The following is an 18,628-nucleotide window of genomic DNA, read 5'->3' on the forward strand; positions in this document are numbered from 1 at the left end:
AAAAGTTTGGTTTTGGGAGAAGGGTAAGTGATGATGGGTTGTGGAAAAGAAAGATGAAAACTTTCTCATGTTTTCTTCCTTCTTCTACACTCTTCATTAAATAAAAATCTCATGATTTTTATTTAAAATGGCTAAATTGCTAATTAATCCTCCCTTCTTCCATCATTACACTATGACCCTAATCATTATCATAAAATATCTCGTTTTTATAATTACAATTTTATCCCTTATCATCTATAAAATTTTCCATATATGAATCAAATCTCATTTAAGTGATATTACCTCTCTAGTCCCTCCTTATTTTCCATCAATCTCATGCTACTAACCTAACCTTTTTAATTTTCACACTTGTTCCCCACTATTTTTCATTTGCTACAATTTAGTCATTACCTCAAATCAAATTTTCCTATCCCAAAAATATTTCTATTTCCTATTAGCTTTAATTTCTTTCTATACTTTTACTTTAAAATTCCTATTTAATCTATTTCTAAAAATTCTCTAATTTTCCTAACGTGACACGTCACTGAACCAAACCCTTTTTATTTTGAGGATGTTACATTTTAATCAATCTTTGATTCATTATTTAAATTGAATGTTTTTATGTATTGTATTTTGAGCTCTAATGAGTCTACAATTTGTGTTATAATTATTTGAAACTTATTGATATCTTTTGGTAGTGTTTGGGGGATGTTTTTGAGTGTTTTTGAACTGATTTTCAGCTCTAGGGGTTCAAGTATTCTTACCTTACTCAATTGTTTCGGAAAAACTGAGCTAAAGGGTTGAAATGGGTATTTTGTAAGAGTTGTATTGGTACATCTCCCTAAAGGTACCAATACCACTACCCCAAACCTGGGCCATTGCACTATTTTGGCCTATTTTAACTTTCGGGGGCTTGTTTGAGGTCCTAGACAACCCCGATCACTTTCAAGCTTTTTCTAAAATATTTTAAAGTGTCTCTAGTACTCCCAAATTTTTGTAGACTTGATTTTATGATTTTATTGTTTTATAAAATTTATTTAAGTTTGAGGTTTTAATTAGTCTAAAGATTTTTTATAAGTACATGCTCTTGTGACATCTCCTATTTGTATTGTACAACGGGATGGGCGAGGAGTGTTACATTTAAGGATCTTGGCATGCAAATAAAGACTTAGCTTGAAGTTGTATTTGTAAAGTTGAATTGTAAATTCTAATATTTATGGTATTACAAACAAGAATTGTTCCACTTCATTTTGACTATGATTATAATATGTATTCAAGCATAAATAGGTTTAGAATGTGTTTAATAGTGTTTGGAGACTTGTTGAAATGATATGGGAGTATTTGGATATAACTTTAAGTGTCTTTTGACTAATTTTTAACTTCAAGGACCTAGGTTTTGGTACCTACACTATAAGTATCAAAACAAGGCAAGTCAATAGCAAAAGCCTATAGTTTTTGTTCCAGGTGTATCTGTGTATTGTAACTTTACCTGAAGTCTTAATACATGGATTCTATGTATCGATACATATCCCTTAAACTTGGGCCACTACATTATTTTGTAAGTTTTAAGCTTGCTGAAAGTCAATTTTGGTTTCAGACAATTTTATTTACCAACAGAATGAATTTAAAAGATTTTAAAATGCTCCTGAAGCCCCAAATTGATTTAAACTTGGTTTTAAGATTCTTAAAAATTATTTTAATTTTTGAAATTATAAAAACCTTCGAGATTTTTGTTTTGTATGTATTCTGGTAACATCTAATATGCGTACAGTACGTCAGGACGAGTAAAGTGTTCCATGTCATTTTATTTCATGAAATGTTGTTAATTATTACGAAGAAATTTAGAAGAAGACTAAAACGTATAAATTCTCTAAAAAATACCATTTTGTAAAACCCAAAAAAGAAAACAACACGATTTGAATGTTCATGTACATGCAAATTAATGTTAGCATACTTCAAACAAGGACATAGTATCACATTATCTTCGCTTGCATTTTCAAAAGAAAAAAAAAAAGAAGTGTACTTGATAAAGTCTAAATTATAAAACAATATAGTGTATATTCTTTTATATTTTATATTTAACATATTATGCAGTATGATAAGTTCAATACCAGTTACTAGTAGTATATTCTAATTACGAAACAAATATGTTTTAGCTAACAAAAAACTTTAGATTGTCTGATTAATTTAACTCTAGACTAAAGATTCTTTTGGAGGGGCATTTATTTTCAATACGATGCGTTTGATTTTTTTTTGTCTCATATTATAGTATCGTTATAATACATAATTTCATCGTTAACTCTATTTTTATACTAACCGTAAATAAACGCATTACCTATCCAAATAAATTCAAAAAATACTACTTATTATTAAGCATATCCAAATAAATTCAAAAGGTTTACAGAGATGTATTATTCATGATAAGGATTAAGATAATGGCTTGGCTCTATACTACTTATCATTAAGAAGATCCAAATAAATTCATAAAAAAAAAAGAAAAAAGAAAAGAAGAGGAGCTATTCAAATATCAGCAAAAGAAATAATAAATAAAATTAGTATGGATATATGGAAAGGTTTATGTCACAATTCGTGTAATTTAAAAAGAAAATAGCAAGTATTAATTATAATAACTAAAAAATTCAAAATAAGCTGTTGTTTATGTAAGCATATAGTGCTTCATCTGAGTAATTATAGTCAGTCAAAACAACATTAAGCGATAATATCATGTCAGATCCCTATCTAATTGCCATTTTTAAATTTATATTTCAATTATTTTCCATCCTTACTTTCTCCAAATTCACCCCATTCTTTTAGCATGAAATTTGAATATCTGTCTATTTTCAAAAGAAAAAAAAAAATTGAATATCTGTCAAATAACGAAGAGTTCCCTTCTCCGCTCTCTCTTTGAACCAGACATCCTTAAAGCTAATTGGCATGAGAGAATATTCCAGTAATGACATCTGACCACGTTTGTAATCAGGACCAAAGGAAAACCTTTGAATAAGCCTGTTTTCTTTCAGATATAGGAGGATGGATTTGTCTAGCTATCTATACTTTAACAATGCGTCGCCCCCTCGAAATTGGAAAGAAGATGTTGCCGGTAATAGCCAAAGAATCAACCAGGGTTCACAAACTAGCACTTCATTTACCTACAGGACCATCATCCCCTTTTATTGCCAGACTATTGTCAACCCTCTCCTCTAACCCAAATCCAAGTAAAAACCCACCTCGTACTTCCACTGCTGAAGCTAACAAAACCTTTCTTCCCACAGATGTTCCATCTTTGCCACAGTCATTCGCTCATCAAACTCTTTTGCATAGCTCCCTATCCTCTCAACTTAAGTCACCGCCGAATCTTTCTGAAGCCAAAAGGTTACATGCTATTTTGATTGTCAATGGATTCTTAAACTCCGTCTATGCTGATAAGTTCCTTGGTTCACAGCTTGTTAATGTTTATGCTACCTTTGGCTTCTTACAAGATGCACTGGTTGTGTTTGATAAGTTGCCTCAAAGGACTAATCTTGCATGGAATGCAATCCTGAGAGGCTTTCTTGGCGTGGGATGCTTTTCCATAGCAATTGAGTTCTTTCACTTGATGGTTAGTCAAGGATTGATTCCTGATAATTTCACTTACCCACTTGTTTTCAAGGCTTGTACTGAGTTGAATGATCTTGAAGAAGGTATGAAGCTTCGAGATTTTATTCTGTGGAATGAGAGTCAATATGACATGAAACACAATGTTTATGTTGAATGTGCCATGATAGATATGTTTGCCAAGTGTGGCAGTCTAAGTGAAGCCCGAAAGATTTTTGAAGGAATAAGAGAGAAAGATTTAGCATGCTGGAGTGCACTGATCTGTGGGAATGTGCAGAGTGGAGAGTGGCTCGAGGCGTTGTCTCTATTTAAAAGGATGGTATTAGAAGGCCTAAGACCTGATTCAGTAATTATGGCTGCCATTCTTCCAGCTTGCGGCCGACTGGAAGATATGGAAATGGGACTGACCCTTCACGGATGTGCTATAAGGTGTGGTTTTAACAGTGATTTGTATGTCTCTAATGCTCTGATGGATATGTATTGCAAATGCAGTGCCACTCATTTTGCCTACTCTTTATTTTCTAACATGGACAATAAGGATGCAGTCTCTTGGAGTACCTTGATTGCTGGTTACTCACAGAATTGCCAGTACCATGAGAGTTTGCAGCTGTATCTCATGATGAATGATGCAGAAATAAGAACGAATGCAGTTATTGCTGCAACTGTTCTTCCCGTATTGTCCAAGCTCAAACTGTTGAAGCACGGAAAGGAGATGCATGGTTACATCCTAAAACAAGGGTTTGAATCTGATGATGTTGTTGGAGCTGCACTGGTTGAATTTTACGCCAATTGTAAGTTAATGATTAAAGCAGAGCATGTTTTTAGAGTAATGTCAGATAGGGACATTACATTATGGAATTCAATAGTCGTTGGATATTCTTTAAATGGTGAGATTGATATAGCATTTCAGATTTTTCAGAAAATATGGGATTTCAATCTCAAACCAAATTCGATAACCCTGGTCAGCATTCTTCCAATTTGCACAAAGATTGGAGCTTTGAGATATGGGAAAGAAATTCATGCCTTTGCAACCAGAAGTGGTCTAGGAACAGCAGTTTCTGTTGGAAATGCTCTAATAGATATGTACTGCAAATGTGGGAGTCTTGAACTTGCAGTGAGAGTTTTCAATCAGGTGAAGGAAAGGAATATAGTGACATACAACACAATAATCTCTGCTCATGGGATTTATGGACTTGGAGAACATGTTTTTCAGTTCTTTGAGGAAATGAAGGAGGCAAGAATTAAACCCAATAAAGTCACATTTATCGCGCTCTTGACAGCTTGCAGTCATTGTGGTCTTCTTGATAGAGGCTGGTCAATGTATCATGCTATGATGTATGATTACAATATTCCACTAGGCATGGAACATTACTCGTGCATTGTGGACCTTCTTGGTAGAGCAGGGCACCTTGATGATGCATATGATCTCATAAAAAAAATGCCAGTGGAACCTGACATGAACATTTTGGGAAGTTTGCTTGGTGCCTGCAGAGTTCATAATAGGGTTGACCTGGCTGAGTGTTTAGAGAAGCATATTCTAGAGAAAAATCAGAAAGATTCAGGCCATTATGCTCTGTTATCCAATATATATTCTTCCACAGGAAGATGGAAAGATGCCCTGATGGTCAGAACAATGATAAAAGAGAAGCGTCTGCCAAAGAGACCTGGAAGTAGCTGGATTGAGGTAGATTCTAGAATGTATATGTTCCATGCTACGCAGTCCGAATTAGGTAAGATTCAAGACATTTTGGAAAAGCTATTGTTGGGGATGAGGAATGAAGGATATATGCCTGATCCAAGTTTCTCATCTGATGATCTTCAGTATGATGTTAATGATTTGACAAATTTTGATGCTAGCTGAAACTGTTAAACAATTATTTATTCAAGTGAAGAAACTCTCAAGCAAAAACTGCTAGAAAATTAAGTTTTTATTCTATACCCCTTGTGGTAATGTACAAAAGAAAATAAATAAATAAATAAAAAGTTGCAATCTCTTGCAAACCATTACCGGGGTAAATTTTTCTTGGGTAACTACATGTTCTGACAATTTCAGTGCCTTGATATAGAAAAGTGGCTACTCATTCTTTGAATCACACTGGATTTTGAGCCGTTTAGCGCAGCTTGGTAAGTCACATTTCTGCTGATAAAAGGGGCCCTCCATGGATGATCTCATTCCTTAGCTGTTACACTCCATTTTCAAATCTTGGGTGTGAAACGAATGGTGCAGAAGCAAGCCAATACTTAAAAGACGCTTGAGGGTCTCCCATATAGTCCACTGCGTCAGAAAAAGATTATTGAAATTAGGCTTTGCATTAATTGATGATATTAATAGTCGGACCCTCTCGTTTTGTTGCATGAATAGAAAAAAGCACACAAGGAAAATGAAATTTTGAAACTACAATGTCAACAGAAAAATAATGATGAATTAAATGCTAATTGCCAAATAGGTGGAAGGCTTTTCTATCATCTTTTGGAAGTAGTCTCCATTATGAGCGCAATTTTTACCATGCATCTCTCAAATAAAATAAAGTAAATAATGTGATTTTCACTATATAATATTAATTGAATAATATTACCAAAATAAATATTTATAATTTTATTTAATTATTATTTATAAATTATTTACTATTTTTATTTTATTTTATTTAATAATGAGATGTTATATTTATTCACTAATTAAGGATAAGATTCATGCCCAGACTATATGTAAAATATTATTTCTTCATCTAATGCACTCCTTTCATGCATTAACATAATATTGCCAATGCTACTTTGGTTTAACTGCAAGAACAGCAATTACCATTATGGGGGTGAAGTCGATTATAGTTGTAAATTTTAACTTTAAAAATTATATATAAAATTAGCATAATATGTAAATGGCAACTGGCAAGTGGACAAACCTGATGACAGGAGGCCAGCGAGGAGTGCTTTTGGAAGTCATCAGAAATGGAATTGGTGTTGAGTATTCATTGAGTTAATGTGTTGGATATGAATCCTTAGATGTCGAAAGTGGATTAGCACCACCTAGAAGATCCACTTGCGCCGCAGGAGGAGCAGCAGATTGCGAAACCACAGCCGCAGGTGGCTGGAACGACTGTGGGGTGAAACTAGCAGCCGAAGATAAAAAAGGTGAATGTGACATGGACCTTAGTAACATCTGATCAGGGAACCCAAGCATGATCAGTCTAGCTTCCGGATTCCCAGGCACAGCTGGGGCTCCTGTCATTAGTGAAGTTGGGAACTGTGGTGGGGCGCCGCACCCAAGACCCATTTGCGTTCTCATACCCATCCCAAGTGCCATGGGAGAATACCCACCCAAATGCTGTGCGTTTATATGTTGCATTGCCGAAGGCAAAGGGACCATCATCGGTGGCATATATACTCCATTTCCTATTGACATCATCTGTTCCAATATCCCATGGTTAACGCCCTCATTTGACTATATGAATCTAAAAAGAAGAAAATTGTAATGCAAGCAGTGGAATGGCTATACCTGAACTTGAAGCTGAAGGGTCTTTAAATACTCGATTGCTTCATCAAGCATCGAAGCTTTATCCACCTAAGTCACACGTCGACCGGAGTAACCGAGAGAAGTCAAAGTTAGATAATAGTAGAAAAGCTTAGAACAAAAGGTTGAAGGAGTGAATATGGATTTTTGTACTTACCTTATTACAGTTGGGTATAAGCTCTTTCAATGCACGCATCTTCTTGTTGATTTTATCTCTTCGCCTCTACATATAAGCATAAGATACCCAAGAGCTTATCAGATTTCGTTTTTTTTTTTCCCTTTTTTACTTTTCAAAATATTAGTTAATTTTTCGTGGTTGCCTGCTACTGATCTTACCCGTTCAGATAGGTTGTGAACTTCTGTTTTTCTCTTTCTCTTAGCACCTTTGCTTCCCCGTGGAACTGGCGCTGCTTTTGTTGTTCCTTCGGCTTCTTCCATTGTTGTATTCTGCACCACATATTGACATCCTTTGAATTAGAATTAAGTTCACTGTAATATTTTATATTTTCTTATGGACAAGATAATACATACTTTACTGAGATCAGTGTCTTCATATCTCCTTTTCAAAGTGTACGTGGGACAATTTGAAGCCCCACGGGAACATAATGAAGACGATGCCACCATTTGGTCTGGATTTCCCTTAAAAGCTGTATCATCCGGCGCTAATCTCGCATTTGGAACAGCTTCGGATTGCTCGTCAGGGAATGATTCTTTTAGAGGCTCAGAATCTGGTAACGTTGGCCTCATTCGCTTCGCCATGAAATCACCTTCATTTCCGAAGGGAATATTGCTACTCCTTGGAGGCGCAGATCTGACATTATTGCCTTGTAAATCCTCAGCACCTGCAGCTAATCCTGGAGTGCGCATTGCACCAGAGCTTGCATGGTTTGATCTTAAGATGGAAAAGTTCACCCCATCTTTTTCCTCCTTTGATCCCTTAAACTGCTGCAAGGAAGAGCAAGGTACCTCGTCTTCTACAAGTTGATTGGGCACGTAGCTTGGTTTTAAACGATTGGAGTTGTTTACTGGAACAATATTAGCATCCACGCCATGACGATCCAGTTTTGAGAGACTGGAGAGACCTGATATGGGATGGGCGAAGGTGGAATCTGCAACCCCCCCATCCTTTGATCCATTCGCAGTAGAACGCGATGAGAACGGGAAACTCTTTTGAGTTACCTTGGACGATAAACCTCGAATGAGAACTTGACCATTTTCCCATACCAGCTCCATGAAATCAGGATCGCGCCTGCATTATTAGAAAAAACTTCAATCAATAAATTCAATGCATAAATAACAAAATAGTAGAGAGCTTGGGAAAAAAGAATCACAAAGAAAATCATACATGAAAGGTCCATTAGGCAAGTCGGATGTCATCCTTGGTGTTTGCAGCTGAATGTAGCTAGCCTACCTATCCTACATCAATAATGCTCAACAATGAGATTCTGCCAACAAATTAATCTCCATTTTCATGACCAGGAGTCTTTTTTTCTCTTTCCAAAGGAAGAACAGTGGTGATAAAGGACAAGGGAAAAAAGTTGAATAGAAATCATATAGATGGTCTTTCTGTACTACCCAACCAACGAGAAAACCCCACATAGACATGTTTAGAGGGGGCTCTTACCTGCTAAGATGCTGGAAATCCTAGAAATGAATGAAAGTGAAAATGGGAATCAAATCAAGCACTAGAAATAGTGGGTTCTTTGTAAAATTACTACACAACACTGATAAGACGGTGGGATTTGGAAGAACCCTGTGGTGAAAAATGAGGCGTCCACAAAAAATTGAAGCCTGTCTAATCTTAAATATGTTGTTGCGTGGAGGTTAGGTATCCACACTGGAGAAGGAGGCCAAGTTCATTGACCCACCAGCAAAGAGAAGATATTCCTAAAAATAATTCGTCATTTTTGAGATTTTTGGGACCATTAAATTGTGGTATTTTAACTAATGACTCACTCCCTGGAAAAAGAGAAGTTTCTTCAATGTAAAGGGAGCTGGACCATTTCTTTCGATCGGTTCCTAGGCAGAATAGAAGCATCTTTAGTCTCCCCCAAAAAAAAAAAAATTAGGCAGCGGAAGCGAAAAAGAAGAGAAAGAGATGTTCTTGAATGGTGACGTACTGATATTTGACTGGCTTTCAAATTATAAATATAAATTAAATATCTTGTCCTTTCATGTCTTCTGGTAGAAGCTATGGTGATAGACAGCATTTTAATTTCATTTGGCCGTAAAGTCCCCTTCGATTTACAGGCCAACTTTAGATAGGAATTTTAAGCAAGAAAATAAATTTTGATTTTAAATTTAGATTTGAATTCAAATAAAAATTAAACTTTTAATTTTTAAAAAATGTTTTTAATGAATTTCTTTTATCTTATTATAATACTTTTTCAAAAGCGTTTTTATAGTAATAATAAACATTATTAAATTTTTCAAAAAACATTTTTCAATCTTAAAAGTAAACCAATCCTTGAATTTTTCTTATTTTATTTGTTTGTTTATTAAAATTAAAAAATGATAAAAATTAATTTAGTATTTGTTTATACATCCTATTATTCATACACTTTAAAACAATATGATATGATATTTTATTATTTTCTTTTGTGAAATTATATGATATTTTCTTATTGAATTAAGAGTGATTTTTAATTCAAAAGAGAAGTGAATTTTAAAATTATCTGATTAATCATACTATAAGTTCATGGTAATCGACAACAAGCATGCCAATGGAGGGGATAGTGACGAATCATCTTTCATTATCTTGAAACTAAAAATGAAAGTTCGTAAGCTGAGTAAGACGTGGGCAAAATTTTGTATGAGCCCATAATGGAATCTAAGACACTCACGTGGGTTGGGGGGTTCAGGACCAGGACTAGCCACAGTCCAAAGTGGAGCCACCGCCAAGTGGCGACATGTAACCCAATTTATCAGTTAGTCACCACCTTTGAATTTCGTATCAAAATCCTTTCACTGAGAAGAAGAAAAAAGAAGAAAGCGTGTACTTCACGTGATCACCAATGGTTCACGTGGCCCATGTTTCCTTGTCTTTGAACTTTAAAAAAATAATTTTTTTCCTTTCCTTTAGGATTAAATTTTCCACTTCCAGGCAAGATTTAACAAGTGTAGACCAAACAAAACCGTGACCAGTCCTTGAATAAAACCAGAGGGACAGGGACGTTTCTAAGGAAGGGGCCGAGGCCACCATAATGATGATGATAAGGAAAGTCCCCAACTCAACGGACATTAAAGAAGTGTCAGATGTAGAACCTAATCTAATCTCCTGTAGAATATGCCCGAAATATTTTTAAGTCTTCCGATTTCAAGGCTGACGTGTGTGCCTTAGAAACCCCAGAAAGTTTCTGCCAGGGTCTCTTGTAATAGTGCTCAACCTAACAAAGACTCCACATTGTTTAAACACTAATGAAAAAGACCGGAAGTTATAATTGGTAATCAATTTCGTTACATCACACCAAACAGCATTAGGTGGGGGCGTGCACTAGGAAAATAGAATTGAGGGAAAAAAAAGAAAATCAAATACTTATATCTCACCGTGATTGTAGATGTAGTTGCTTAAATCATGAACAACAGCAGCCCCTGGACAGGAGGATGATTGTAAGTTAAATAATGGAACACCATAGTTATAAATGCCAAAGCTCCCGCAAATGCAAGTTACAGGCCACTCGGAAAGCAAAATGATATGTTCACTATTACAGATAAGGTTCTATTGAACAATTGAGAGATGGACAAGGTATCAGGAAAATTTTAAGGACGGTAAAATTTACAAAGTCGACTTCTTAGTTCCTGGGACAAATGGAAGTCTGCTCATCGGACCTCTTTTGGTTCAGTATTTACTGTCTGTCAAGCACTCGGCTATTACATGTTTCAGCTGGAGCATCTTTTCCCTTGCTGACTGCATTAAGTTAGGATGATAAAATGTATTAATCAACCTATATAGATAACATTCAATTCTAATTTCTATCCAAGAATTTATATAGTCTATAAGCTCCATCTTAAGTATGAGGACTCCACATAAGGTGAGGAAGCAAGTAGCAACAGTATCCCAGTATAAACTCTCGTCAAATATAATAAGCTTCTTATTTAAGCAGGCACTTAGCGAGCAAATTCGATAGAAGCATTATACTCAACAGCATAGATTTCAAGCCCAAATGACTCCACTGTCTAGTGGCCCCCAAGTAATGTACCTAACCTTCTCACCAAGGTCAGCTAACTGTGATGTATGGCTATATTCCACAACCAAGTATTTTGGCCAGTAGATGCCCCGCATAGTGAATGGACTACACAGACCATACCTGAATTATGGAAAACCAGTGCTAAACTTTTTTTTTATGTTATTATAAACAGAAACAACAAACGTGCCTCATGTACAGAAGTGATTCTTCTTTCAGCATTATTAAGTTGGATTTCAGCTGCTGCTTTAACGTCCATGAGAAGCTTCTGGTGTGATACTTCTGAAAATATGAGACAGAGTCAGGTGTGCAAGATACACTAAATATTATTTAAGCATTACACTGTTAAACATATAATCACATGCACCGGATTTTAAATTTAAGAGTTTGTCACTTTGTTGTTGATCAGAAATCTAGTTAGAACCTTTAATGCTACACTGTAACCTAGTTTGGCCACTAAAGTCGAGTATTGAAACTTCAAGTGTTCAAACTTCAAATGGGACCTAGAACACCGCGTTTCTTTAATCAAGTATAAAAATTTCTTTAGTCTATTGCTTATAATTGGGATACATCGCACGATCCTGGTGATTTCATATCCAAGAACCTCTATGACAATTAATTTCTCCATACTAAAAAGCCTTGCATGAAAAATCAAGGACTGAATCAATGTTATCCCAGTGAGATGTCCCAAGAAATATTCCATGTCCACCAATTAAAACTTTCATATAAATTTAGCTTCACCACAAGATCACATGCAAGTAACGAAGGACATCATCTTATGATGGAGAAAATGGGGTTCACAGGTTTGTATACAGTCCTCACATTTTGGCTTAAGCAAAATGGAAAAACCTACACAACAAGATGCAATAATGCTCTCATGGTTAAGGAATTTATTCAAATTAAATAAAGTTCACATACTTTGTTTTTTCATGATTCCCTTTAACTCAATTTGGTGAGCTTCCATCCCTTCAAGAATACTATTGCAGTCCAAGAGAAGCTGATGGATATCCTCCTTGAAGTTTTGAAGTATCAGCTTTAATTGTTCTTGTTGCTCTGTGAAAAAGTTGAGCAAATAAAAAGGAAAATCAAGGCCTTCTTGAGAGAATTAAATTACCAACACAAATAACTAAATACAGGGATTCCATAAGATCGAAAGCACTCATGTATGGAGTTGGTTATGACTTGCTTTCCACCACATATCACGAATCATCTTTTACAGAAAATAGGATCATACTTGATCTTTTGTTAAATGTAGTGTGCTCTCAGTAAAAGCAGACAAGATGACTAATGTATCAGGGCAAACTACATTTAGATAGCATGCCTCTTAAACAACCTCGCCAGTGATACATAACCCATAGATGCATATTTGTGCTATCAGAGTGGACATACAAATTTCGAGGCTAATTGTAACTCATTGTGCCATACCTTTGAATTACAAAACCAAGATCAGTGAGATAAAAGTAATAGTCAAAGACATTATACAAATTATTTATTAGGACCCATGGCATCTAATTGAAGTCGATCAAGTTATTCATTAAATTCAAACTGTCACCTTGCAATCTTGTTTCCAGGCGTTTCTTTTTTGTTTTATTGAGACTAGTTAGCTTCCCCCTGAAAGATCATCTAAGCAAAGGTAAGTATCAACATGTTGGATTTGCAAGACTTTCAATTTTAAATGCATACACATCATATTCAATCTCAGACTGAGCATTCAGCAACAGTGAATTAATCTCCTCAGAAATGGACACCAAAATCTCGGAGGACTTCTTGCTAGTAGTTGAATCCATTTTCCTTTTAAAGGTTTCTAAAGCTGAAGCAAACAGTGTAACAGCCCTGAAACATTGCCAAGAAAACCTCAATCAAGAATAAAGATGATAGTCCACAGATTGTATCAGCAGGTATTTCCTAATATTTTCTTAGATATAAATGAGAACCTTGTCAATTCATCCTCTTGGTCCTGTTCTAAGGGTTCATGGAACCGAACACTTTCTCCAATCCTTGCCCCTTGGGAGAAAAATAGAGAAGACACTACTTTAGAACGAAGTAATGTGAGAATAAGAAGAGCATGTAGATGTTTGAATGTTAAGAAGTTGTACCTTTTTGAGAGGCAGTGGTGGGAGTGCATTCACTAATCCTTTTGATTGGACAACGATTGAAATTTGGTTTCTCAAAAACACCAGTGTCTAGTGAGATCGGATTTTCTGTATGACCTAGACAACATCAGATAAAGAACCAAAGGATCTTCCATTAAAAAGAAAAATTCAGAAGAATAAGTCGGAAAAGAAAATGCAATTAAGAATTTGTGCTGAACTGCTGATGTATATCACTATATGCAATACGGACTGATTGGAAGTTTTGAGTCACTTAAGCCATGGAAATTATTAAACGGAGTCATCAAGTAGATTAATAATCAATCTTGAAGCAATAGCCTAATCTGACAAAGTTAGCAATAATTATTCTCCAAAGTGGCAAATTACCATGAATTTCACAAGCAATAAAGAAGGCAGATTAGTTTCATTGCATGATGTTATAAAATTAACAGTGTTCAGAAGGTATTGTGGTTTTAAGATATGATTTCTGCTCAAAACATTCATGTTTTTGGCCAGCTAGCTCTAACTTGGTTAACAAAAGAAAAAAACAAAGAATCACAAAGCCATAAGCAGAGGTGCAACATCAAGAAGAGAAAAAGGTTTAAAACTGCAGCTGCAACTTTTCTATCTTTCTACTTTTGAAACATAATGCCCATCCAAAACAACTCAGGTGGAATGTCTTGTAAGCACGTTAGTCAGAAGGGCATATATGAACTCTTATCATCCTAATCAATTGATTATTTATAAGTAACTAAAGGTAAATCATATACCAAACAGAGTTCTCAAAGAAATGTAATGTATATAGCATGTTTCAGAAAAAGCATTCTTGCTACTTACAATTGTATCTTTTAATAGTGGGCGAAAAATCTTCAAAGCTCTCTGACAGCCTCTCTTCGGATGATGGTTTGGAATGCGCATATCTTTTAACATGTTCAATTCCCATATCAGAATCCTGAAAAATAGTTAAGGATACTGGTGAGTGAGCTTGTGCAGTTGATTTATTACAAACAGGCCTTGAAACTTGGAAATTCCTGAAGCTGCGGATATTTCCTGTGATAAATCCTCTCTCTGATGGTACAGGACTGCATACAACTTGCTCTCTCTCCATAGTTTTTGGTGTTGGGCTTGGAGAAGTGTTTAAAATAGGTGTTCTGAATCCAAAAGTTGGACTTGGAAAATTGTCCTGGGTGTTTACAACATTCCACAAAGATATATTACCAAAATCTTCTTGTTTATCCCCTTTTTCTGGTGATGTTGGATTTTCAAAATTAGCTGGTTGGTTCTTGTTGGTCACCGGAGAGCTAAAAAAGTGGTTTTCTTGCACCCTTTCAAAGTTTTCTCTCCTTTTCTCGCTAAAGAAGCTAAGGGAGTTTTCCATCTTATTACCAAGTACAGAAGTTTTCCCCGCTGGCACTGGAGTTTCGCTCCTATAACTTGTTTGCTTAATCTCATCTACATTACCTTCTTCAGCAAAACAGATCTTACGTGAATCAATTTTTGAACTTTTCTTCTGAATTTTCTTTTTCCTGGACAATTTTGAGGCAGTATTGACAGCACCATCTAGCTTTGTAGATCTTCCTTCTCGAAAAGAGACGAATCTTTCTCGATGTTTCTGCTTGGAGGATAAACCAACTTTAGTCTTGTTTGTTTGCACTTTGGCTGGAGCTCGCTTTCGGGTCAAAGAATTGGTTACTGGCCTCTTAATAATCTGATCAGGATTCTCTGAATCAGTTTCTATGGTATCTGAACTTTGTCTGGGCTTTACAACTGTGTGTCCCATATGATCAACACTTATTTGTGGTGTTAAATTATTGGCATCTGCCTCCTGATCTTGTGAACGAGATAGCTGACTTTCTGGTGAAGAAACATTTCCCAATAATTCTTGCAGCTTCATTTTCAAAGTTTCTGTTGGTTTGTTTTGTGTTTTATTTGCTTTGCTCTCTAACACCAGTTTATCTGACTCAGGAACTTTCCCTGCATCTGCTAAATTGAACTCCACCTTCTGTGAGTTGCCATCATTCCTTTCTTTCCTTTTGTAGGTGAGGTCATCGATGAAGCTATCAAAACTATTCTGCTTGCTTCTGGCATTCTGTGCATTGAAGGTTTTGTTAGAAAAAAATTGAACCGAATATGTAACTGACACATCCTTCGCTTTTTTGTGTTTCTTCTGTCCAAGGTTGGAAGAGGCGGTCCTTGCAGCAAGAGATTTTCTAGGAGTAATCCATGGAGATTTAACCTGCTCGGCATGTTCAGTTTGCTTCCTCTTAGGGGTTGTGGCAGCTTCCCCTTTGTTTTTACCCTCAGCATAAATTCCATTGTCAGGTTTAATTCTTTCTGTGTTTGACTGTTTGCACTCATCTTCTTTGATGTCTCCAAGTTTTCTCTCAACTAAGGAGTCTAAGATAACTCCGATAGAAATCTTCCTAGATTGGCTGGATGAATGAAAATTGCTGCCAAGACTTCGATAGTCACTCATTTGATCCTGAAATATAAATTTGTAGAGCATCAAACAGTTATTTCTAGCAGCAGGTATTGGAGTTGCAACTTGTAATAAGTTACTGGAATCGTGAATGCAGTAATAACAAATACAGTCCTGTTATTTTTTTCTATATGAAGCTAAATTCGTTTTCTGAGAGTTCAAAACCAAAGTAACTTGCACATCAAGTAAAACAAGACCTACAAATTGCAAGAACTGGAAATGAAGCTACTAATAGGAAAATCAACGCACATAAATTGGATATAACTGCAAAACCATTAAGTATTATTATGCTCCATCAAATATTGTAAAATTCATATGTTAAAGTAAACTTAAAAACAAACTCTGCTAGCAACAATTGCTAGCAACAAAAATTGTTGTTCTTTAAATTAACGAGTACAAACTCTTTAAGCAACCTTTAGTGCGAACAATTGAAGTTAATAAAAAGAAACAAATAAGGAAAAGGTACATCTCTAAAACTCTGTTTGGTTACTGAGAAACGTGAAAAGTAATTTCTTAGTTCAACTCCACTTCTTAGTTTCGGATAAGCTCAGGAGATCTCTCTATTTGTTTCGTGAAATGTCTAGGATTTTAGGCCCATTTTCGTCTGATTTGTTGTTTTCTAGGCAACTAAACAAAATATAAAGAAAAAATCTCAAAAGGGAAATTATCAAAAACGGGTATACGGGCAGCTTAAAAAACCAAAGCATCCCATGCTTCAAAGAAGTAAGACAACAGTAAAACTAAGAAAATTAAATCCAGTTTACCACAATCACAATCGTGAACAACAAAATTTGAAAAAGAGGAAAAAAAAATCATAAATTCGAATGCCAATTGAGACCCCCCTAAGATCAAAGTAGCATACAAAATCTACAAAAATTTGAAATTGAAAAAAAGATAAAACAAGAATCGAGAAAAATGTAAGATCTTACTAATCACTTCTCCAGCTGATAATTAAAGAACGTTGTGATTTCGACTTTATTTAGGGATTTTGAAATAGAAAATATGGAAGAAATAAGGTGGAATTTAAGAGTTTGTGGAAGAGAAAAGAGGCGGGAAAAATGGAAATGTGTTCAGAGCTTCTAAAAATCGAAAATTCCAAATTGCAACGTCCGCTGCGCATTCTGCACGTATCTGAATTCAGCTAATTGTCTATATTGCCCATGCAATCAGCTTTTCATTACTATCAAGCTTAATGATGAGGTGGCGGCCCGTCCTGCAAAATCCCTCTCCATGTGAAAATATGTTATCATAATAAAATTTCAATTTATTCCTATTCTCAGAAAAAATTAAATTAAATTGTCCATCAAAATTGAAATTAATGATGTTGTATCTCTTTTATATCCCTTTATTTTCAGGAAAAGAATAGCAAGAATGTATATCATCTTCTTAATCTCACATTTGCTATTACTCAAGATTTTATTTTAAAAATTTTATTATCTCACCTCCTCTTAAAATATCACATCATCACTTAAAAATATAAAAATACAAAAATTTAAAATTTTTAAATAATAATTTGATACAGTCTTGAAGAATTATATCATTAAATTTTAATGAAATCTAAATTTAGAGATCGAATTGAAAAAATTGTCAACTTTCAAAATTAATGTGGACTAAATAAAATATATGAATCAAATTGAAAAATATTATCAAGTTCGAGGACTAAATATTACTTTATCCCTTTTATTTATACAAGTTTTCACTATACAGTTTATTAGGTAGATTACCCTTATATTTTATTTAAATTTTCTTTATTCAAAAGATGAAAATAAAGAGACTTAAAAATGAATCTCCCCTAGGCCACAAGCATCGGCCAGCAACATGGAAAGTAAGGGATCAGGAGGAACATCTCACAGCCTTTAATTCTCATCCATCTCATGCACGAGATTTGCAAAAAAAAAAAAAAAAACTCAGCACATTTATTCCCTTCAAAAAAACCGTGTCGTAACTTGATAACATGATTATACTCGATTAAATTAAGATAATCATTTATTAAAATGGGATTTGGATGCTACAATTATATTAAAATATTAATCATATATAAAAATAGGTGAAAATGAGAAGAATGTAAATATTTCTTAGTATAGATTAATAGTATTTCTTTTTGAAAGAACAGATTAATAGTATTTAAATAGGTGAATATGGGCTATTGGGCGTAAAAACAAAAACTTAAGGAGATGGCCCAATGCTTATAGCATGTCCTTCGTTCTAGACCCAAATCTTAAGCAAGAATGAAAGTCTTCCGTCCGTTTATGTTTCACTCTACATGCAGGAAATTAGGTGCGGCTCTATGTATTTCCTTTGCAGCAACTCTTGCCATTAAGATATGCTATATTTATTCACTTACTACTACGTAGGTTTTCTTTGAACGCAATAGCAAGTCCTTTTATTTCCTTTTAATTTATTGTATCTATCTGCATTTATACTTTGGATTAATTTTGGTAGCTAACAAGAGAGTGATTCTATAAAGACAAATACTTATCAATACTAACCTGCTGTTATTCGTCGTCGCCACCACAGACTTGTCTTTCATTCCTCAGGCAACTCACTTCTTCTCTTTTCACTTTCATTTAAACAAATTGATGACCAGTCCAAAACCCCAAAGCAATCAGTTCACTATGTTCTTCGTTTTCCCTCTTTGACTGATGCCATGATTTAACGAGCAGTCTAGCCATAGCAGGTATTAAATATTAATTTAATTCATTCAGTGTACTTTCTTTATGCATCATGTTACAATAATTTATTAAATAAGATCCTATACCCACAGGCCATAGATGATGTGGTGGGACATAGGTAA

At 34.9% G+C, this 18,628-nt stretch overlaps 3 protein-coding genes across 4 annotated transcripts; 1 reads left to right on the forward strand and 2 right to left on the reverse strand.

Moving 5' to 3' along the window:
- Positions 1-2,681: 2,681 nt before the first annotated feature.
- On the forward strand, positions 2,682-5,493 carry LOC108457880 (pentatricopeptide repeat-containing protein At2g03380, mitochondrial-like). The gene has a single exon (XM_017757073.2). The coding sequence runs from the start codon at positions 3,041-3,043 to the stop codon at positions 5,432-5,434; it is 2,394 nt and encodes a 797-aa protein (XP_017612562.1). The 5' UTR covers positions 2,682-3,040; the 3' UTR covers positions 5,435-5,493.
- On the reverse strand, positions 5,484-9,311 carry LOC108457881 (transcription factor PHYTOCHROME INTERACTING FACTOR-LIKE 15-like). Of its 2 annotated transcripts, none has more exons than XM_017757075.2 (8): positions 8,706-9,311; positions 8,427-8,492; positions 7,613-8,330; positions 7,418-7,528; positions 7,239-7,304; positions 7,067-7,132; positions 6,474-6,976; positions 5,484-5,848 (listed from the first exon to the last, which is right to left on the reverse strand). In XM_017757075.2, exons 2-7 carry the CDS (start codon positions 8,456-8,458, stop codon positions 6,548-6,550), a joined length of 1,422 nt encoding a protein of 473 aa, XP_017612564.1. In that variant the 5' UTR covers positions 8,459-8,492; positions 8,706-9,311; the 3' UTR covers positions 5,484-5,848; positions 6,474-6,547. The 2 variants fall into 2 exon arrangements, with proteins under 2 accessions (XP_017612564.1, XP_017612565.1); XM_017757076.2 differs by having other exon boundaries at positions 8,427-8,497.
- A 1,377-nt stretch (positions 9,312-10,688) lies between these two features.
- Positions 10,689-17,062, reverse strand: LOC108458465 (meiosis-specific protein ASY3-like). The gene is made up of 9 exons (XM_017757879.2): positions 16,764-17,062; positions 14,193-15,837; positions 13,362-13,475; positions 13,200-13,269; positions 12,949-13,098; positions 12,818-12,876; positions 12,184-12,318; positions 11,456-11,547; positions 10,689-10,988 (listed from the first exon to the last, which is right to left on the reverse strand). The coding sequence occupies exons 2-9, from the start codon at positions 15,829-15,831 to the stop codon at positions 10,920-10,922; spliced, it is 2,328 nt and encodes a 775-aa protein (XP_017613368.1). The 5' UTR covers positions 15,832-15,837; positions 16,764-17,062; the 3' UTR covers positions 10,689-10,919.
- Positions 17,063-18,628: the final 1,566 nt, after the last annotated feature.

Source organism: Gossypium arboreum, chromosome 7 (assembly GCF_025698485.1).
Source record: "Gossypium arboreum isolate Shixiya-1 chromosome 7, ASM2569848v2, whole genome shotgun sequence".
Taxonomy (NCBI): domain Eukaryota; kingdom Viridiplantae; phylum Streptophyta; class Magnoliopsida; order Malvales; family Malvaceae; genus Gossypium; species Gossypium arboreum.

What these genes read in the sequence shown, in the direction of transcription:
- LOC108457880 (XM_017757073.2), top strand. Translation starts at nt 3,041, where the DNA reads ATGCGTCGCCCCCTCGAAATTGGAAAGAAGATGTTGCCGGTAATAGCC.
- LOC108457881 (XM_017757075.2), bottom strand. Translation starts at nt 8,458, where the DNA reads ATGACATCCGACTTGCCTAATGGACCTTTCAT. An exon ending in AAGACACTGATCTCAGTAAA is followed by an intron (nt 7,529 to 7,612) that starts GTATGTATTATC and finishes TATGTGGTGCAG; the next exon opens with AATACAACAATGGAAGAAGC. An exon ending in TTATACCCAACTGTAATAAG is followed by an intron (nt 7,133 to 7,238) that starts GTAAGTACAAAA and finishes CGTGTGACTTAG; the next exon opens with GTGGATAAAGCTTCGATGCT.
- LOC108458465 (XM_017757879.2), bottom strand. Translation starts at nt 15,831, where the DNA reads ATGAGTGACTATCGAAGTCTTGGCAGCAATTTTCATTCATCCAGCCAA. An exon ending in CACTATTAAAAGATACAATT is followed by an intron (nt 13,476 to 14,192) that starts GTAAGTAGCAAG and finishes GATGTTGTCTAG; the next exon opens with GTCATACAGAAAATCCGATC. An exon ending in GGGAATCATGAAAAAACAAA is followed by an intron (nt 11,548 to 12,183) that starts GTATGTGAACTT and finishes TCATATTTTCAG; the next exon opens with AAGTATCACACCAGAAGCTT.